The 22,809-nt window shown below is 35.6% G+C and overlaps 2 protein-coding genes across 5 annotated transcripts in view; one reads left to right on the top strand and one right to left on the bottom strand.

The window, feature by feature from the left end:
* LOC110465655 (sortilin-related receptor-like) overlaps nucleotides 1-9,542 on the bottom strand; it is an 80,207-nt gene extending 70,665 nt beyond the window's left edge. For all 4 annotated transcript variants that reach the window (XR_002464634.1, XM_021521607.1, XM_021521608.1 and 1 more), the window contains exons 1-6: nucleotides 9,243-9,542; nucleotides 7,244-7,483; nucleotides 3,901-4,062; nucleotides 2,288-2,355; nucleotides 1,091-1,265; nucleotides 816-914 (exon numbers count right to left, since the gene is read on the bottom strand). Coding sequence is in view for 3 of the 4 variants with exons in the window: in XM_021521607.1 (XP_021377282.1) it covers nucleotides 816-914; nucleotides 1,091-1,265; nucleotides 2,288-2,355; nucleotides 3,901-4,062; nucleotides 7,244-7,483; nucleotides 9,243-9,506 (1,008 nt within the window). In the remaining variant the exon portion in view is untranslated. The remainder of the gene's footprint in view (nucleotides 1-815; nucleotides 915-1,090; nucleotides 1,266-2,287; nucleotides 2,356-3,900; nucleotides 4,063-7,243; nucleotides 7,484-9,242) is intronic.
* Nucleotides 9,543-17,940: 8,398 nt separating this feature from the next.
* The window catches only part of LOC110465676 (serine/threonine-protein kinase Chk1-like), a 25,227-nt gene continuing 20,358 nt past the window's right edge, over nucleotides 17,941-22,809 (top strand). Inside the window, exons 1-4 of the mRNA XM_021521640.1 lie at nucleotides 17,941-17,995; nucleotides 19,420-19,518; nucleotides 20,709-20,808; nucleotides 21,610-21,733. Coding sequence (XP_021377315.1) covers nucleotides 19,448-19,518; nucleotides 20,709-20,808; nucleotides 21,610-21,733 — 295 coding nt within the window. The 5' untranslated portion in view covers nucleotides 17,941-17,995; nucleotides 19,420-19,447. The remainder of the gene's footprint in view (nucleotides 17,996-19,419; nucleotides 19,519-20,708; nucleotides 20,809-21,609; nucleotides 21,734-22,809) is intronic.

Here is a 22,809-nt window from a genome sequence, read left to right as displayed (position 1 = left end):
CAACAAACTTTTTAAGATACAACCGAAACTTAAAACATCTATTCCCAGTCGGAAAGATCGTAGAGAGGAAGTTGTCCTCGCTCGGCTCCGTCCTGGGCACACATATCCTACTCATTCGTACCTTTTAAAACGAGAAGATATACCTTCATGCCACGCATGTGACACTCCATTTACAGTGGAACATTTTTTAATAGAATGTTCCGATTTTAAACACATATTTTATAGACTCTGATGTCTTTTAACCCATCTTACCATTTTTGACGTTATATATATATCGCATATTCCATATCATCTATTCGTTATCTCGTTTATTATTTTAACCCCCTTTTTTATTTTTTATTATCTACACATACAATGCGAATGCTTTTAAAATGAAACATTTTATCTGATTTTATCTTCGCTACTCACATGTTTGTTAAAAAAATAAAATAAATAAATAAATCACCATGGCCCTAAATGACCACAGCCGTCGATGGGCCGTTAAACATAAACAAACAAACAAACAAGCATAGGTGACAGTTGTTATGGTGATAGTAGAGAAAATGAGTACATAGTTGTCATGGTAAATATTTATAAAACAGAACATATATAGCTGACATGGTAATGCTAGAAGAAAGGAGAATGAAATAAAATTATGAATAAAAGCTGGGTTAGTCAGCTATCAGCCCATTGCTCACTATCATGTGGAAGTGTGGGATATTACTTTAGTTTTCCATTGGACAAGAATCTTGTTTTATTTTTAATTGATTTTCAATGTAACCGGCTTTGTACAGAAGGCTGCAGTGATAAAGTGATCTGTCTGGTTATTCCCCTACCTTGTGTGCAGCACTGTGAGAGAACCGGGCGTTGTGGAAAGGCCCTCGTTTGTATGACACCCACAGCTGAAGGCTATCCCCTGGACCACCAAGGAGGTGCTGAAATCAGACAAAACATTCAATAAACAATCCTTTTTTACTTAAAAATCCTGCAACTTCTTCAAGTATTACTTCATATACCCACAGCAGTAAAATCAAGTGTGTATCCATAAATGTGTAGAAATTCGGAATTTTCGGTCACACTTAAAAATTCTCAACTTGTCAAGCAAACTCACCACTTTCTTTGTGACAAACATGTAAGCGCCCTTGATCTCAAAGTCTTCCACGTCGGTCATCAGCGTAGTGATATCACGAGAAAAATAGTCCGAGCTCCTCAGTAGCGTGCTTTTCCCGCTGCTCTCTATGCGCTCCACGTAAGTGTCGTTAGCCTGGTCGTATGGCGCTTCACCCCTGTTATAGATTAATTACAATACATGTTAATTAATCAGCAACAGTACAGTAGCACCTGTTTAATTTGACCCCTGAGTATTCTGACACTCTTTTCTTATCTAACCTGAGTATTATGACATCCTCCTACCCAAGCAATTCCGGCTAAATACTTTTTTCATTGTTATTTCGTAACGTTTTGTCCGTGTCACATGATTTAACTCATTCACCCCTGAAATTTTATGATGGACTATTCCAACCTTTGATTTGGAAGAGTTCAAATGTGTCTTCAGGGGTGAATGAGTTAATGAAGTTACTAGTACCAGAAAGTTGGTTTAAGCACATTATTATATTTGAGTTTCATAATCCTGGATAATCCAGGGGTTACGCTCACTTTCACTCTCTGCACCCCTGAAATATGTCATTGCAAAATTGAAGACTCAGATCTAGAGTTCACCATCTTATAAATGAGACAGGAAGACTACATGTAGGTTGATCCTTTGATGCACATCAAAAGAATCTGTCAGTCACGTAATGGTAGAATTGACTGACTTTGAAGTCGAGTGTTGCTCCTCTGTAATCTTCGAAGGACAGACCTGTATCAGCCTAGCAATGGGTCAGGTGTTTTTTACCCGAGACCAAACAAATAGCTAGCTGCATGCCTTAAATTTTGCTATGATAGATCGATGCAGGGAGCGAAAGTGAGCATAACCCCATCGAGGATGGTAGTATCAAGGATGGTAGTATCAAGGATGGTAGTATCAAGGATGGTAGTATCAAGGCTGGTAGTATCGAGTATCGAGGATGGTAGTATCGAGGATGGTAGTATCAAGGATGGTAGTATCAACGATGGTAGTATCAAGGATGGTAGTATCGAGTATCGAGGATGGTAGTATCAAGGATGGTAGTATCGAGGCTGGTAGTATCAAGGATGGTAGTATCGAGGATGGTAGTATCAAGGATGGTAGTATCAAGGACGGTAGTATCAAGGACAAAGTTTTATGAACACCGATCTCTGTGAAGGAAGAGAAGTTGGTGATACTTACAGGAAAAAAGCTTTCACCTCCGCCTGCATCAGTCTCCAGTTCATCCCGAAGTCCACGGAAATGTAAACCTGCACAGACAAAAATCATTTTTTTCTCAATCAATATTAGATGACACAACTTAATTCTCAATCCTCATTGGTTAGATCATGATCACATGGTGTTCGGTGTTTTGTTATATTGACTCGGTGTTTATATTTTGTTTATGTTTTACGTCCTATTAACAGCTGTGGTCATTTAATATAAGGAAGTACCAGGTTTTGGTGATGAAGGAAAGCTGATATTCCCGGAGAAAAACCACCGACCTACGGCCAGTACCTGGCGACTGCCCCACGTAGGCCTCGAACCCGAGCCCAGTGGTGGAGGGCTAGTGGTAGCAGAATGTCAGACGCCTTACCCACTTGGCCACCGCAGCCCCTCAATGTTAATAATTTTAGACATCACTTTCATTGTAACCTCAAGATTTCAAAATTTCTTCAAGACTTTTATTTACACTCTGCCAGACTATGTGTGGAACAAGAGGTCTCGTGTACATTTATACAGACATTCATGGTGAAAATTATACTGAACATACCGGTATTACAAATTTATAGGCAAACTTATACCGTACACACAACTTATTATCATTGCAGATTACATTTTTCCATCGAGTGTCTTTCAATCATTTAATTATAATAATTCACAATACTCTCTGCCAAATGCAGTACTTTTCTCTTTGACATTTGTTGTATGTTCTGTATTGTGTAATGATTAATTACCTAAGAATCCTTATTATAACAATTTAAGACTTCTAATTTTGTGAATACATTGAATGTGGTTACGAGGACCTGACAAAAAGTGATATTGACCATGAATTCATCAATATCACTTACTCAGGTCCATATTTACTTTAACAAAAATCTGTACCTGGTAATTGATAAATACTGGCATACATATGCATGTATGGTCTAGAGATAGCATTGTACTAGATGACAAAATGATCATATATTTATCATAAACAATGCCCCTTGATGCTGTACATACTAAAGGCTTGAGGTGACCTCTTTTATGAGAATTTGGGAATGCAGTTGCTAAAAGGCTAGATAAATATTCAAAAAACCATTGCAAGTGTGTGTGTGTGTGTGAGTGTGTGGGGGGGGGGGGGGGGGGGGGGGGGGGGGGGGTTCAGTTCAAGGAATTATGAAAATCCTGATCTAAACCTTGAAATCTGCCTATAATAGCACTATCAATGAACCCTCCCATTTTTAAAACCTAAAGAAAATGTTCTCTAAAGGTTTGTACTTTCAACATTATAAACTACTATATATTTGTCTGGCAATAAGCCCATGCCTGGTAATAAGCCCACCCATATCTATTGCAGTCCAGTACAATTCTAGCAAGTAACATTTAATTGCCCTGTAATAAGCCATCCCATACTCACAGTCAGAAATTACGTGTTTTTTCCCTGGGCTTACTGCAAGATAAACACAGTAAGTGAGGGCAACTGTTCCATCACAGACAATTGCTAGAGCTATTTCAAACCCTTGGTTACAATTTACCTGTATTATACAAATTAAACAGATTCACCTGTACACACATTCTTGCAGGTAAACTATACCTGTTTATATCAAACATACCTTCTTATTTTCCTCATCATCGTCGGTGCCGAGGAGTATGTCGGGGTTGCTATGGTGAAGGGCGATAGTTTTGGGCCGGAACGGAACACTGTACGGTGTGAAGCTTTGTCCATAGTCTTTTGTCGTAAATATGTAGTTATTTGCGATGTCCGTGAAAACGTACTACAATGAAATAAACAGAAGCATGCAAAAATGAGCTTCAACATCAAATGTTAAACTTTTTCTGTTGGTTGTACATTTACTGTACACCTTTAAAAAATATATTTTAATTATCCATCTATCATCAATGTTGAATAAAACAGTTAGTATTGAAGAATTACCGCTAGACCTTTTTGCCTTTTAGGGCTTCTTCAGGCGGACCTAAATTACATTGATAACACAAAAGTTTACACATACATTGCATGTATAAACAATTTTACTCATCCTACTAACAATATTTTTTATACCATTTAAAAGACTTGAAATATTTTGTCTTGATTAAGCTCTTTTCAAGCACTTTTCAGCACTATTTTAAAATTTTAAATGTACAAGTTTTCAGATTTAACTGTTTTTAAATATAAAGTTACACTACTCTATTAGATAAAACACGAAATTAAAACAAATCAAAACAGATTTGAAATGATCAATTAGCTTTTATTTATAAGTTATACATAAACACTAACCTTTAAACAGTCTGAAGTTCAAGTATTAGAATACATATTGAATTTCTTCAGTACATTTTGTATTTCAAAACTTTTCAAGTAAACACTTATTCATCAGCAGTTCTCAAGCACTGACTTTAATTCTACAATCTGAATAAATACAGCTGTTCATTATTACGTACCGCATGCCGTAAGTATTTTTATTAACATCTGATTTTAATGAGATTGTTAATTCCAGCACTTAACATGGCCTTTACAAACCATGTTTTCTTTATAAAAGCTTATTTACAGTTAAGGACCCCTGTGACACTGCAGGCAAAATACTAAAGAGTTCCACTGTGATTTTTCTAATAAACAGTAATCTCCCCTTCGATACGTTAAGATATTACTGCAGAGGGACATTGACTGGATCTCCGGACTATAGTTTATAAGGTAGTTCGGTTGGTTTTAGCGGTTGTTTTATGATCAGGGGACCAGGGTTCAAATCATGGTTTGGCACTGTTTTTACACTCAGAATGTTTACTGTTCGGTTTTTTTAAACTAATAACTGTTACAGGTATCTTGAAATAAAATTTCCATATTAATGAGCTGCTTTTCAAAATTATTTATTTATGCTGTTGTAATGTTAGGGAAAAAAAAAATCATATTCCGGTGTTTTTTTACCTGAATTTTACAACAGCCTGTTCCTTTATGAATTGGGAAAGTATAGCACTAATTTTTATGATGTATTGAAATTGTAAATGTATTAATACAATTCCTCATTTTTGGACATTTTGGTAAAATAAGGCACCTTTTAGCTAATTAGGGAAACAGCCTGTATTCGGCTGTAAAACTGAGCAAACAAATTCAATGAATTCATAGATCTATATAGTTTTTAGCAGCAGTGGTTAAGGGATCCTTAAAAGTTTTCCTTCAGGTAACAAGAGTCTAACATTTGAGTTTGTTTGGGCACTCTCAACAAAATTCTATTTAAATTTTTATTGTTTACATTGCTCATATATAACAAGGTCGTTTGAATGCATTTACATATACTGTATACTTATAGTCATAAAATAAAGTTAAATTCAAATTTCAATAGAGACCCTAGAAATTCAATTTTATAGCATGGCCTTGTTATTGGACACAAGCCAATTTCTGCCAGTGTGTACAAAGTCACGGAGTAGCTACAGGTAGTACTACATGTACAATGCGGGGACACACCCAACCGACACAGATACAGCAACACATGATGTTACGACCAGAAAAGGAAAAAACTTGTATTTCACCAGGAGTACATTATACAATTCCATTAACCAGATGCCTGGCGACACCTAGGACTATTGAAAATTTTGAATATTTAATCACGAAATTGAGCTGGTAATTTTTATTTTCAAAGTCTACCTGTGGGCTGTTTTATAAATATCAAATTGTACTTCCCTGTTCATGCATATTAAATAAGACTACCAGAGTTTGAGAACATTTTCCGAAACCTGGGGCTAGTATATTTTATGTCAGGGCTTGTGAATTTTTCAATATTTACTAGGAAAACACAGGTTCTGCTTGTAGATACTTTTTTTAAATCTTCCTTTGGGCTTGTACATACTTTTAATAAACACATTAATTTTGAGATTGTGAATTGAATTATCTAAGATTTCAGTCTTAACATCTCATTTTACGCTTACTGCATTTTGCTTCCAAATCATGAAGAAAATGTGTCAATCTCATTAGGAATGGGGCTATATAAATTGACAGCAAAAGCTCTACAGTTTTAAAAACCTTGACATTTGACGCCCCCTTTTTGAACAGCTATCCATGCATGCATGGCGAACTTATATTAAACTGTCAACACATTACAACATCCACCTTTCCTTTCAACCATTACCCTTCTAAACATGTTTTTTTTACGCTCCCTTTGCCTTCTATTTACTTCTAAATTTTGCTGATTTGCAAAAATGGTAAATTCGATAGGATCTTGCTTATTTGCAAAGTTCAGGTCTAGGGGCCGTGGCACACACCGGTATTATTATGGAAATGATCAATGAATTTGCACTTGCTTAACATTTTTATGAAAAATGTGTAACTGTGAAAATTTAAAAAAAAATAGAACCTTGCCAATTTAAAAATCAAAGTTCAAATCTCAATGAAATTGGATCTATCAATATCAGAGCTCACCACCAAAGGTAAAATAAAACAACATAGACACTGCAAAATGCTTGCATAATGAACAATTTTTAAAGCATCATCAAAGTCGTTTTTAAACACCAACACTGCCATGGACATGCACAAATAACAGCTGTAAAACAAGGATTAACTATTAGTTTGTTTGTTTGGGGGTTAATGTCCTCACAACAGCAAGGGTCTTATATGAGGACGGGTGCCTAGGGAGACACCAGCTGAAACAGAAAGTAGATTGAAAGAACGAGAAACAGGAAGGATAGGAAAAAAGAAAGATACCAAACGTCGCAATGGGGGCAGCAGATCAATTTTGGTCTCTTCATGTCCTCTTCATAGCAATAAACGCTTGATTCCGCAGGGGGACCCCACATTAGTTGCCATTTACGATACACATGCAGTGGGATACAACAGGTCTATTTTTGATTTCTTTAATGTCCCATAAATAACAGACAAGGAAGAAACCACCCCCAATTCTGCTGGGGGGGAAAGGTTTTACTTATTGTTATCAAGGCACAAAGAAGCTTCCGACATATATATATCATACTCACAAAATTGTTGAAGACTTTGCTGTTGTAGTAATGATCAATGATGGGTTTTTTGCCCGACGGCAGCCTAAGTTTGGACTCCACGTTGGTGAAGCTCTCGCCATAGTTGTAGGAGATAAACAGGTTGCTGCTGCCGGTGGAATCGTTGAAGGGACGGCTCTCTTTAGAGAGTGCGAGAATCACATCACTTCCGACACCCGCCCAGTGCACGATCATCTGGTTGTGACTGTCGTTCAGTTGGACCTATAGAAATAACACATCAATAACATTTATCATTAATATCGTACGATAGGTTCTTACTTGTGATTTTGATCCAAAATTAGAAACTTTAATTAACACAGATTATCCTTTCGCGATAATTTAGACATGTACAGGTGATCTAAAGGAACTAAATTTTCAGAATTTTAGTAGAGAGACAGGACACTCGACATTGAACGTGTCAAATCGTCAAATCAATAGGCTTTATGACACCATAGTGTCATATTTACACAAATCATCAACAAAACTATTAGATGCATGATATAACCTATTTTCAAACGTCAATACTATTTATGTATATTAATTGTCACAATCACATCTGCACTATTTAACAACATTACAGATAATTATGAGGTTTACTAGTAATATCATGGCTCAGCTATATATCAGGGCCTCATGATCAGATCATTTTGAAATTATCCCAGTAAAAGGCATGATTTGCTGTATGGCCTTATCTGACTGTATTTTTTATTGATCTGGGACTCCTAATGTTTCCTTCCTGGTCAGGTGAATTTCTTTCCTACTTAGATTTCTGTGTCTTTCTAGTGTTTACCAAGTTGGACCCAAAAATCCTCTTCCAGTTTCGGATTCACCGATATAGAGGAATGTGATGCATCACACTTTCTGCATCCAAATTTTATTATGATTCTGCAAACTTTTCTCTTTCAAGGTGTTATAAATCTCCTTAGCGGGACCAGGATATAACGGAGCATCTTGTGGGTTGTCGAGACTGTGCCATTACTGCAAGATATTTGATAGTTGTGTATACCGTAATCCCTTTTTCCCAATTTTACACCTTTGATTTTGTTCTTATCCTAAATCGGCTTTTTCCTGTTGTTCCCCTTAAGTTAACTTTGATACTGTTTTTGTACCCCATCGATTATGCATTTGCAGTACTTGTGTTGATACAGGTTGTCAAATCTTTCTGTGGTTCTTAAAAGTCAACAGGTGTCCAGCAAGCTTATTCACTGGAGTCTACAGCAATTATCTCTGGGTTTTCTTCGCATGGTTAAATTAATAGATGATTAATTTGAGGAAACTACCATGCATTAGTTAGACTTGGAAAACAAACACTTGATACAGCTATTATGCAATAATTTACACACGTATGATTATATTTAATTTGGCAACGATCAAACAGTGTGTGTATTCAGTTAGTGATATTTGCCATCTTGAAATGTGTTAATTTAAGTACACTAAACAGGAAACCCGAATGAGAATCTGGAACTACTACTTTTAATTTTTCATGAAAGCATTTTGATCAGCGTGAAGATACATGTGTAAGATGTGCACATGGTGTGGAGGTTCAGGGGTGATTTGTAATACTAAGACCGCTTTTAAACATGATTCAATAGTCAACCTTTACAGTGTAGTTAAAAAAAAACACCATACCGCATCTATTTTGACGGAAACAGGTAAAGAGTCCGAAATAAATTGCATAACACATATGAAATAACTTATAACACTTTAATAATCTGTTAAATTGACAAAAATCTGATTTCAGACAAAGAAGTCGCATCATAATCCCGTCAGAATGCGTTTTGCAGCGATGTGCACGTCGTCGATAAAACATTTGTTATTGCGATATATCGGCGAATCGAAACCAGGAAGTTTACCAGCTGCAGCATCACGTGATATCGATAAACGTAGGAGTCAGTAGGCTATATTATAAGCGAAAGAAGCTATGACATTCAATTTGGTGACAGTTCATGAACTGTCTGTTAATATAACAATCCTCACTTACCGCAGTGACTTGAGGGTCGTGTTTATTTAGAGGGGGCGGAACAGTGGCTGATCTCCGAGTTCGGTGAAGACGTTCAACTTCTAGGCTTACGTCAGCTTCTACGACGGCCGTCCGGGCATCATATAAGCGTGATCGGCCGCTGTTGGCTGTATGTATGGTGGTGGACTGTGATCCATATCGCTCAGCAACCACCACGCCGAGCAGATTAGTTATCAGTAAAAGTATCCATCGCTGGGACCAATACATCCCAGATTTGGTCGCCATCTTTGTTTACTACGAATATAGGCGTAAAACGGTTATGATTCCGCACTTTTGATATAGAAAAAGTAGTTTCGTTATAAAACACAAATGAAATACGAAATGATATCGTTTAAGTAATAATATTCTTATGAATACATTTTTTAGAAATATTTCCTTTATCTGATAAGTGTTTTTCCTCTTTTCTGTGTTATAAATATTCCTCCGCGAATAACAATAGTTTTTCAGTCGCAATCGTTTGTGCGCAAAAAATAAGTTAGATTGAATGTCGGGAACTAAAACATATTGCTGATCACCTGAGAATTATGTCACAGCAGGAACGTATTATACGTCTCTGGTCACAACCTGGGCGGTGGAGCATGTCGGGTACCTGTGTACTTAATAGTAAACATGGTGTTTGCGCAACACTTAACCTTTAAAAATCACATCACGAGATTTTTAATGGAGATTTTGTTATATAGGCCTACATATAATAGGCCCGAGACGTCTCTACATAGGCCTATATACTGACTCGGGTTGAAAAACATCTAATAGGGGTACATAGCGTAATTTTATTTTAGACTTCATTATATCACATTAGAAACTAACATTTCTAATAAAACATCAGAATTTGTTTGCATTTATGGTTTATTTAATTTATTTCTCAATATCTAACAATTAAGAATAATTGAAACCAATTAACCATGCAGTTCCAGCTGAAAATGGCATGAATCAGAGACGTAGACATATGTTTAGTTACATCAGAGACGTACATATGTTTAGTTACATCAGAGACGTACATATGTTTAGTTACATCAGAGGTTGCATATTTTATTTAATATAATCAATGTAAACAACTTCGAAAACGTTCTCTTCCTTATAAATAATATGCAATTGGCTTTATAATGATAATAATATACAACTATACAATTAAGCCACTCTAAATCGCTTTACACACAGTACATAGATATATGCAATTAGGATATACAATTTTTGACGAATTCGCAGGAGCTGCCTTATCAGGTGCTAACTACTAGTCATATGCCACCTGGCTAATATCTCCCTATGTGTGTATGCCTGCGTGTGTGCTGGAGATGTATTAATGACAGCAGATACATATATAGTGGTAATCTCATATTTACATATTTTAAATAAAATCAAAAATATTGACTTTATAAATATGATGAAAATCAATCAGATATTTTTGTAGAAATATCCAAAAATGGATATTTTTTAATGTTGTTTTTTGCCAGTACAACGCATGGTACAAAATAAATACATGCACATTTTGAGTTAACCCTTTCACCCCTATGTAACTTTAGTAGACTCTACCATACATTGATATGGATGAGTCCATTATGGTCTACAGTGGTGAAAGGGTTACTATATATATGTAAGTACAATATTGATCAATATAATTGAACAAAAATATGTATTGTTATAAATATTATAACAATATTGCTAGATGCATCCTTCCATTGTAATGCATTGCGAATACAAATGTTGTTATGAGACTATAACAACATTAGCTATTGTAACGTCATCAATCTCTTTTGTGACGTCATCAATTTCATTGTCGTCAGCACTTGATTTGCTGTGTTCGAAATAACTAAATAAAGCATAACTACTCTATCAAAATGTGAATATTTTAGCATATATTTTTATGGTCCTATAACACACATTTCTATTGCTGTCAAACTTACATACCGGGCTTTATTAAGTTGGTCATCAATAGCAATGCTTGTTATAGGACCATAACAACATTTTCTAAAACATTCATTGCATAAATAGTGTTCAAATAAGTGAAAATTACAGTATTTTTTAAACAATTACAAATGTGATGATTTCGCTCAGTTTCGCTCAGTTAACATCGTTGTAAGCTAACTAGTAGCTTGTGGTGATGCATGATGGTCCTTTCTTCTAATGAATGCTGTACACACGCGTACTAATTTGACTTCTGGTTGCGATATATATAGTTATTTACAGTTTCAGGTTCATTTCTTTATCTGGTAGGGTTGGAGTATTCAGCTCCCGCTGTTGATTCCTCTCCTTTTAAAAAATGGTGAAATCAACCTCCCTCAACCAATAAACTAGACACGCTGTCCTTCTTCTAACCGAAAGTTTTTAGCCCCGATCAAACAATTGGTTTCATTGATTGAGGTCGTCCCAATTCCTTCTTACATTACCACCACCTTACCACAAGGTTGCAAGAGGTTGAATATATCACATTCATCAAAACTTAAACAACGCGCTGAGTATTTTTAATACAGTTTTGAATAGTGATATAGATGTCTTCGTTACCTTCTTGACTGAGATCAGAGCCATTCAATACAATATCAATATTTTTTATTTATTTTTTATTTTTTTGTTTTTCATTTTTTTTTAAATTTGTATACAATACAGTTACAATATATACATAACATGACATAAAACAAGCATATATATAAAGACACACACACTCATTCATTATCATACAAATACCAATACAATTATCAGAAAGGAAACGTAGGATTGTTGAAAATTTGTATAATATTTTGAATTTCTCTGTAAGCTAGCTGTCACTGTGAGCTTAATCAATATTTACATTTACTCAATTTAACAATTCTATGTATAAATTGACTAATACTTACAATATCAATATTAATAAAACCGTATATTTAGACAACATTTCTGAAGAGTACAGTACAGTAGTCCTCATATAAATTACAATCCATAAAAAATGATAGCTATTTTCAATTGGATACGAACACCTGCACGCCGGAGACATAACTAAATTTACTCTAAAAAGATCTGAATTTAAGGTGCTGTATCCATGTCGAAGCCTGGTTTGTATTATTTCAAGCTTATTAGCATGTTTATCTATTTCAGTATTATTTTTGTTTTAAATTGATACAGTGTTATTATTTCTTATTGAGTTATCTAACGAATTTCACATATTTTAACTGTATTAGGGAGAAATGATTTGTCATATGAGGTTAATCTACTTCATGGTATAACATAATCTTGATTATTTCTAAGACAATATCGACTAATTTCATTAACTCTGTTGGAACAATATGTCATTTTGATAGGAAGGATCTCATTTATATTGCATTTTATAAAATAAAATAAATCTTTTAGGTTTTCTTCTATCTTCGAGCTTTTCCCATCCAGTTTCAGTATATAAAGAGTGTCTGCTTACAAATGATGGAAGACCGGTAACTACTCATGCTGCTTCAAGTTTAAGTTATTTATTTTTTATTTTTCTGAATCATTTTTGTTACAGCCATCTCAGAGTTCGCTTGCATATTCTAATAATAGTCTAATGAAAACAATATATAATTTAGCCAGAATTTATTTTGTATTTCAATTTACGCAAGACAGACAATTGTTTAGAGACTGGATTTTGCTATATTTTCGATATGAGCTTCCCATTAGCATTAATAGTTACTTCAAGATGTTTGTGAGTGGAACTATTTTCCAATAATACACCATTAAATAAACAATTGACTTGCATTTGTCGCAACATCTTCGCTAGCCAAGGGTTACGATCCGGTACAATCAAAAGTGTCGAAGGGAATATAAGCTGAAATAAAAGCTGTATCGAAGTCTTGCTATAAACGTTTTGTTCCTGTATAATGCGATTGAGATATATGTCTTTTACTTCACAATGAGATATAATCTCATTTCATTATATAATATATAGTACTCGTTCTACCTTCATGTTGAGGTTGTATGATTGACTTTGAAGTTTTGTTATTTCCTAGAAATTTGGTTAGTATTATTTCATAAACAACTAAATTATGCAACTAAATTATGCTTCATAAGAGTCCGCTAAGTTACCTTAGGAAAACCTTCAAGTTTTCCCAAACCTATGACAATTTCCTAATTTGTAAATATTATGTATGGAATTGAATCTATTGCATATGTACTCCACCATTGTACAAGATATTTGTAAAGTATTTATCTATATGTATATTTTTGTACGCCTATATGCAATGTGCATTTGGTAATAACTTAAATTGGAAGACCGGATCGTACCGGATCGTACCGGATCGTTACCCTTGTCTAGCGAAGATGTTGTCGTAACGACCCATTAAATATGAATATTTCTGTTTTATTATGGTTCAAGTTTAATTGACACTCTTTTGACCCGTTATCAATTATAGCTAAAGAATGGTTAATACAATTTTCTATTTCAATATTATCATTCGAAGAGTAAACTATAGTGACGTATCATCTGCAAACATTCTTGATAAAGAAAGTAAATTATCAGATATGTCATTTATAAACATAAGAAATATAAACGGACCCAGGACGTACGTGTGTCTTTATATGACTCTGCATGGATTTCAAATGATAGCATAATTGGTTGACGTTTGCGTTTCTTTTGATGAAAACACATGCAACAAAGCTAGTTCAGAAGAAAAATAAAATCACAAATTCAATGATTGAACAAGTATATGATCAGGTACATATAGTGTTGTAAACAAAATTAAAGTTGGATTGTGAAACCGTCATAAAATGCTTTAGTCGCGTTTGATTTGAAACTGCGTTTGTTACCAGTTTGTTAAATAGTAACACGCGGGGGAAAATGCTTTAGTCGCGTTTGATTTGAAACTGCGTTTGTTACCAGTTTGTTAAATAGTAACACGCGGGAGAGATTTCCAGCCTTCAAAACACGGAAATACGTCCACCACCACGTGGGTTTTCTTGGGGTACGTCGACCTCCAATGGTTCTGCTCCCGATAAGCACCTTCTTCACGTTTTGTTGGGCTTGGTTTTATTTTGTTTAACGTCCTATTAACAGCTAAGGTCATTTAAGGATGCCTCAATGTGTGTTGTGTATGCGTGTGTGTGTGTGTGTGTGTGTGTGTGTGCCGAAGACGGGGTATTTTGGTGTACTTGTCTCCTTGTGATAGCCCGGATCTGTTGCTGACTTTATAGTGCCATCCTCGATAGCGTAGGTGAGCGTAACCTCGGGATATCAAGGAGGTTATAGTGCTATCTCACTGAATACCATGTTGGAGGCACAGGGACCTGATAATTTATTATAGCTATATTTGGACCTAAACTAATGGGTCCAGAGTAATTTAAAAGTTTAAGGGGTTTAGATCGACTTTAATTTTTACCCAAAGTCGATCTAAACCGCTAAAACATGTAAAATTACTCTGGACACCTTTGTTTAGGTCCAAATATAGCTGTAACAAATTAGCAGGTCCCTGTGATTGGAGGCACCCGGCACAGTCAATGTTAATTCTCGTGTCAAGTTACATACACGAACGACGTACACGACAAAACGTGTCTCAAGACACGGATGCCGCGCTCCCACACTTAAAATAACTAAAGCAAGATCACAACATGGGAGGGGTGAGGCTGTCATGATGTTATAATACATTATGTAACCGGTACATGCTATACAATTAGACGGTAAAATAGTATATGTCTTACACCTTTTGTGGTAGGGCATAAAAACGGGGACCCAATGAACTACCCTGGGGCCATCCTCGATATCCAGGAATTACGCTTACTTTCGCTCTCTAGAGCGTAGGTGATCGTAACCCCTGGAATTCGAGGATGCCCTGGGGCCTATCTGTCGTATAAGATTTAAAACTATATTGTATTAAACAATTATTAGCATTTTTTCATAAAAAGTACCGTGGTCTACAGTGTCAGATGCTTTTGAAGATCTGAAATAACCATGTACCTTTAAATCGAGTTTTCGCAGTTTTACATTCGATATGAACGACCTAATACTCAAGTGTTAAGAAAACCGTAAGTCGACCTCAAAATATAAACAACTAAATATTAACATGGAAATTATTGAGAGATTTTTTTTAGCAAATTAAGCCCATGTATTCCGGAAGAGTAAGTGCCTTCTGCTTCATTAACGACACATGCCATTTGAATCTTCGTGAAATCTATGTTCAATGTAATGTCACGTCCTTACACCGAGAACTCGGGTAATGATAACAAAACAACAGGCCACTCTAACGAGCATAATAATGAAGACTTCGACCTTAAATCACAAAAAATACACATAGCATATTTCCCAGTGAGATCACGATGGCGAACAGCGGCGTAGCATACTTGTATGCTGGTATACTAAAACTTTGAAGACTTTTTTTTCATATATTTTCAATTATTTCTCTCTCTTTTTTTTTAAAGGAAAATAGGAAAGAATAAAAATCTTCTTGAACATTTTATTTTGATAAATCGTGTTGTTATATGTCTATACACATTTAAAAATCTCGAAAGATTTATGTTTATCAAAAACTACTAAGTGAAGTACAAATTTTGATATTGTTTATATAAAAAGTCGGGCTATACTTTTTAATAATCAGACTATAAGGATTTCCCAGAATACGTGAGATTGCTACTAGGGCTTATTAGAACTCTTTTTTCTCCTCTTCCCATACCCTCCCCCTCCTCCGGGGCTACACGCCTCGGACGTTCGGCCCCTTATAAGTATAAGCTCAGAAAAAATTTATTTTGACCATGAAACTTGACCGTATTGTCCAGCCTGCACCTTTGGAAAACCGTGTATTGTTTGTTCGTCATCATTCGACATCTATCACGAAACGCATAAAAACAAATTACGACATGTAAACACTGTAGGTTAGGAGAGCATCAAGAACCGTCCATGTTGATAATTGTTGATAATGTAATATATAAGAACAAAAATAAACTTTAACTTACAACAAATACAAAGCCCCTCCCCACAAAAAGATATTTGTTGGCCTTGAAACCCATATGGTTTTGTAGGTGATCCATATAATTTCTTGTCCAATTGTGCTATCAACTGTGCTATCAATTGCGCTACTACTACTATAGCCCGAAAACCCCATNGGGGAGGGGGGTCCATGTGGGGAAAAATTGAGGAAAATTGTGAAAATACATGATTTTTAAAGAACATTTTCAGGATTGGGGGTTTCTTGAAGCCCCCCCAAAAAATATACAAAGCATATACTATGTAATAGCTTGATAATTTTTTTTCGAAAGACGAAATACTAACTTATCAGGCTTCGGTATTACAATTTTTCCAAATACCAATTAATGATAAGGCTACGGACCTGCCTCGTTCGTATTAGATTCCAATTCAACAAGAATCCTTCTAAGCAGCGTTTTGTCGATGGCTTTTTTAAGTGCTAGATTAAGCCATTATCTAAATTTTCTACTAGCATTCTTAGTACAATTAAATCGGTGTTACATATTGTAGCACTCTATATACTCAACAAATGGAATAAATCTGGATTTTGAAGAAATCGATAAGTCTCAAAAATGTGTCATCTATATATATATATATATACATAGATCAGAATTTTTCAATTTTCGACCCTTTACACTACCATACCACAAGGACCGGTGAATTTGTTACAGCTATATTTGGACCTAAACTAGGATGTTTAGAGTAATTTTACACGTTTTGAGGGTTAAGATCGATTTTCGGTAAAAAAAATTACCACCCCAATGATCATGACACCTTAGTTTGGGTCCAAATATAGCTGTAACAAATTCTCAGGTCCCTGTGTATCATACCGCATACCAAACTGAAGGCTGTTCATCTGGTTATGAGAGTTTTCTTTTTCAAGACAGGCGAACGGCGATATGGATAAAAGGTTGTAAATTCTTTTGAAACATACTTTGTGAAAAGCACAAAAACGCAACGAAAGGTACGAAGCCCTTTAATTAGGGGGGTGGNTCCTCCTCCTCCTCCTCCTCCTCCTCCTCCTCCTCCTCTCTCACCCACTCCATCTCCCAGGAAACACTTAAATGTAGCTCTATGTATAACCGACATATTTTTTTAATGCAACTGAAATTTGTAATTTATCAATTTGTTCCGCGGTTAATTTCATTTTTGTAAAGATTTTAGCATTGAAAATGTCCATGACTAGTGCAAACAGTCAATCAAAACATATTCCAATATGACAGAAATTAGTATTGCAAAGCGAAGCGAGGCATACCTTTTTTCATATTTCTCAACATCAGTATATTTTTTGGATATTTTTAAAAACCCGTTATTATTGTCAAGCGTAGTAAGGAGGCATTTTTGTAAGCATTTCTTTTATGTGACCTTTTGTTTTATCATATTGCATCGGTCTATGTTAAGTTGACCGACAAGGGCTTTGAATTTTGTTCATGAAAAAAAATTATGCACTCATATCTTGTAAGTAGTAAAAAAATTACTCACAATCAGAGGAAGACGTCCCTCACTAGAAATGTTACCCAAATCAATCGTCAAATGATATAAGGAGGAGGATCATCTGTCAGCAATCTTGGCCCACCTTCGTCTGTCAATTTAATTAGTTGAGTTATATATTACATACAATGTCATACCACAGGTTCTGGTCACAATTGATTTCCTGTCGGTTGCTTTTCTCCAGAAATACCTTATACAAGCAAGGGGATGGAACTCTGACATACCTTATTACCATATCCGGATACAGCTATTTCCGTCTTACGTGTACAGTTTTAGTAGGAAGAAGAAATGGCGGTGCTTTTGGATGTCAATTTGTAAACAAGAAAGAAGAAACGAGGTTGGAACTGTATCTGGTCAAAAAATCAACAAAAGGTTCCAATTATGGCAGTTCTTTATGTTTTTATATAAATTTAATATGCCTCAAGACAATGTTTTTTTATAGGATGATGAAAACAGTGCTGTTGACATTTGAGTAGGCGAGTATGAAAACACACATGGCGCGGCCTGACATTCGATGTCGTTTTAGGCTACCAGATCAGGGGATTATTATGCTCTTGACCAGGTTATTGCCGTCACGAATGTTTGCAATGTCCGCAGTTAAAATATCTTTGATTATAATGGGATTATGATGATATAAGTTATTCAGGTGGTTACACAATCCCGACTACACAGAATAATTGAATCACAGGGACCTGATAATTGGTTACAGCTATATTTGGACCTAAACTAAGGTGTTTAGAGTAATTTTACGCGTTTTGGGGGTTTAGATCAATTTTCGGTAAAACTGCCACCCCAATGATGATAATATATGAGAAGGGAGGAAAGCTCTGGATGTTCAAAAATCACATTTCTAGACTTGTGTATGAAAATATGCTTGATAAGTTACACGCCATTTCCATGTTAAAAAGTTTTTTGCTGTCATTGTGCCACATTTTTACATATTCATGAGGTTGACGTCATAAATCCTCTTGTGTGTACATAGCGTCAAGAGAAAACCACTAAATGTTCCGAAAAGCGCAACCATTCATTCCTCAGCAAACCAATGTTACAGCACTTGGCTGAAATCAACCTCATGAATTGAATCTATCTTTTGTAGTGGTTTTCATATATATGCATCAGGTTCACCGTTGTGCACAACAGTGTATGTGGGTAATAATCCTGCATTCCGGTAACACTAACTAACAGTTACCGTTTATAGTAACTTTTTTTATTACTGGGGAATAAAATTTAAGTGAAAAGAAAAATACATAAAGTTCTTTTAAATATTATAAAAGAATGCCAATGGTGTTATATTCTTTCAACAAAATCCAAAAAATCATCTGCATGATCTCTTTGGAACCTGCATGTAAATCAAGAAAGATGAAAATTACTGCCAAAGGTAATCAAACAAAAAAGAAAATTCCTCAAACATAAACTATAGACCTTAGTGTGACTCTGTATTTAAGAAAAAGACTTTTATATAAATTGTTAAAAGGAATAAAAGTCTCACTAAATCAGAGAAAAGTTACAGTGGTATGACTATTGAAGTAGGACGAGGAATAGTGATAAAGATAGTGCTGTCGCTGGGGCTCGAACTTGTGACCCTTGACTCTCCAACCCAATGCTCTACCGCTGAGCTAAAGGGAAATTCCTTACAGCTGACACATGAAAGGCGGCCTTAGCCTAATCAATGCTCATCTTTTACACTATATTTACCATATTTTGACGATGCCTACCACTCATACTAAGATGCCTACTGACAGCCGAATGTTTTTGTTGAAGGAGATATGGTAGTGCCCTAGACTGACTGATGGCTGTAGTAACTACATTTGTGGAGGGCTGGGATTTCGTCCAGACACTCGGGGAAGGCGCTTACGGAGAGTGAGTAACAAAATTTCATGTACATCAGGAATGATTGTTTAACCCTTTCACCCCAATGTAACTTTAATAAACTCTGCTATGCATTGATCTGGATGAGTCCATTGTGGTCAAAGCTCAAATATCAATTATATATAAGCAAAGAAATGATGTGGAAATCTATTAAAATACTTTTTTCTTACGAATCCAGTAGAACATGTACAATAACAACTCAAATTCATCGTCACCAGCTAAGCAGGAATTGTGTGTGTTATTGTCAACAAATTTCTCCAGTTAGTTGACTGGGCTTCATTATGATCCAGGACAACATTTTTTATGCTCCCCGAAAATTTTCGCATATATACTAAGTTGCCACTTTGTCCGTCCGTCCTTTTGGTGTCTGGAACATAACTTTACCCACATTTAAGCTAGGATCATGAAACTTGGTATGTACACCACTCATACTAAGATGATGTGCGCTGTGCCAAAGTTAGGTCCCACGACCCCTTATTTACAGAGTTATTGCCCTTTGTTGCGCTTTGCTAAAATGCTGTGTCCGGAGCATAGCTTTGTCCGCATTTCAGGTAGGATCACAAAACTTGGTGTGTACATCAGTCATACTAAGGCGATGTGCACTGTGCCAAATTAAGGGCCCACAGCCCCTTATTAACAGAGTTATTGCCCTTTGCTAAAATGACGTGTGGGAGCATTACTTTGCCTGCATTTAAGACAGGACCATGAAACTTTCACTTGGTATGTACATTAGTAATACTAAGGCAATGTGCACGGTACTAAATTCCAGGACCCAAAACCACTTAATTACAGAGTTGTTGCCCTTTCCTAAAATGTTGTGTCCGGAGCATAACTTTACCTGTAGTTAAGCTAGGATAAAGATTCTTGGTGTGTACATCAGTCACACTAAGGTGATGTGCACTGTGCTGTATTCAGGGTATGCAGCCCCTTAATAATAGAGTTATTGCCCTTTGCTAACATATCGAACACATATACATGTATGTATGTTAAAAACATTATTTTTATTCTTCCAAACTCCCCATTTCAACAATTTTTTTACCAATATGTGTCATAAATCTAACCAAATGCAAAATTCACAAACAGGAAAAGCCTCCCATAAAGTTGTTTTCACGGAGCATACATCTGTTCCACTGATACTCTTGTTTTTCTGTGTTGATGATGTTTATATATTGATGTCTTAGAGTGAAGCTGGCTGTCAACACTGACACACAAGAAGCTATAGCGGTAAAGATCATCAACTTGGAACGATGTCCTTCAGCAGCCGAGAGTGTTCGCAAAGAGGTAAGTGATGTCCACCATTGTCACCACGAGTTGTGTCCCTTTATCAGCAAGAGTGGTGTGTTTTTATCTGATGGTATGGGATTGCAGTGTATAGAAGAAATGGCCTGATTCTAAAAATAAAGGGCATGTCTGAGATATAGATGGATAGTGGATTCGTACTGCACAACACACCTACATATATGTATGTTTATATATACATTTTGTATTTATAAACTACATTATAAATACAAATGTTTAGATGATTTTTTTTCAAGAAGTGTTTTCCCCAGATTTTGGACTTGTGAACACCCTGGTTACCATATAAACAAAAAACCCATTTAACCCTAAATTTGACCCCCAAAGATAGAATAAGTTTTCTTAAAACCTGTCTTAATTAAAATATCACCTACTAAGTAACAAATATTCACATTTTAGCAAAGGTCATTCTTGTATAATTTTCTCAATTTTTACACATGTGCCAAGTACAAAAATATAGACTACATGAAAAGCTAGCTTTTAATTGTTGGCCAAAAACTGTACTCTCAAACCAAGTGCAACTTTCTTTCTTGAAATATCACAAAGCCCCCATAGTCCACTTCATTATGTATATATATGCCAATTTAAGTGCTTATAATTTTGATACATGTAATATTACAGGGGTTATTCATTGTACAAAATTACAATCTATGGCCACCGTTCGCTATTGACTGTGCACTGCTACCTGAATTGTGTTCCTTTATCGTTACCACGAGTTGTGTCCCTTTATGAGCAAGAGCGGAGAATTGCTTTGTAGTCTGTTTACATGATTTTCTTCAATTCCAGGTGTGTGTTCACAAAATGTTGAATCATGACAACGTGATCAAATTTTTCGGTTTCCGGAAAAATGGCAATATGCAGTATTTGTTTCTGGAATATGCAAGTGGCGGAGAGCTATTCGACAGAATAGGTATTTATTATAGTTTACCTGTGAAATGAAATCTTAAAGACATTATCAATGTATTATTTCAGATTTTTTTCCGAGTACTGTTTCTTGGGAATGGCTACATTTTTTAATTTCGGAAAATATTGATGGCATGTTGAAGCATCTAAAACCACAATTTTTCTTTCATCTTGTAATTTAAGCCCTCTTTTATCAGATGGTTGGCTGTACAACTTGCCTTTTTTTCGATCCTGAAGCAATTCTTGTTATCTACTCCTCACAGGGTATTGGACAGATCTTCAACAAATTTCATACGTTACAAAATTTGATATCAAAGAATTTTTGCTACATATCATATGGTTATGTGTCCAACTTTTGAAAGTGCCTGGATGTGCATCTTCTTTATCCACAACAGCTGAAGTATTATAATATAACCAACAGATTTGACGGATAAGATAAATTATAAAAGATTTCACCAGTTTTCATTATTTTATTTTTCCAAGATGTCACAAAAAACAGCACAAACGTTTGCTTTAACCCAATTGTCGATCATCAAACGAGTTTTAGGGGTGTTAAAAAACACCTAACGAAATGTTTTAGATAGCTCTAATGACATTTACTGGACGTGAATACACTTCTAGTTTATATATAAAGCCATTTAAAAAAACAACAAAAAAACAAATTGAAACAATTCAGCACTGGGAGTATTCCGTCTTTGCGTATTGCAGAGTTATCTTCTCTTGGGAGCAGGTATTGATTGTTACGTCACTTGTTTGTGAGAGTAACGTCATCAATTTTTGAGAAAACGACGTAATTTTGTCACACAAACCAATGACATAACAATCAAAACCTGCTCTCAAGAGAAGATAATTCTGCAAAACGCAAAGACAGAATAGCCATATAGCGACAATTCAGCACTGAAAGTATAGCCATATAGCGACAATTCAGCACTGGGAGTATAGCCATATAGGGACATTTCAGCACTGGGAGTATAGCCATATAGCGACAATTCAGCACTGGGAGTATAGCCATATAGGGACAATTCAGCACTGGGAGTATATCCATATAGTGACAATTCAGCACTGGGAGTATAGCCATATAGC

The sequence above is a fragment of the Mizuhopecten yessoensis genome, unplaced genomic scaffold (genome assembly GCF_002113885.1).
Source record: "Mizuhopecten yessoensis strain PY_sf001 unplaced genomic scaffold, ASM211388v2 scaffold11097, whole genome shotgun sequence".
NCBI classification, from domain to species: domain Eukaryota; kingdom Metazoa; phylum Mollusca; class Bivalvia; order Pectinida; family Pectinidae; genus Mizuhopecten; species Mizuhopecten yessoensis.
The sequence above is the reverse complement of the archived record's forward strand: the minus strand, read 5'-3'. Positions and strand labels throughout refer to the sequence as shown.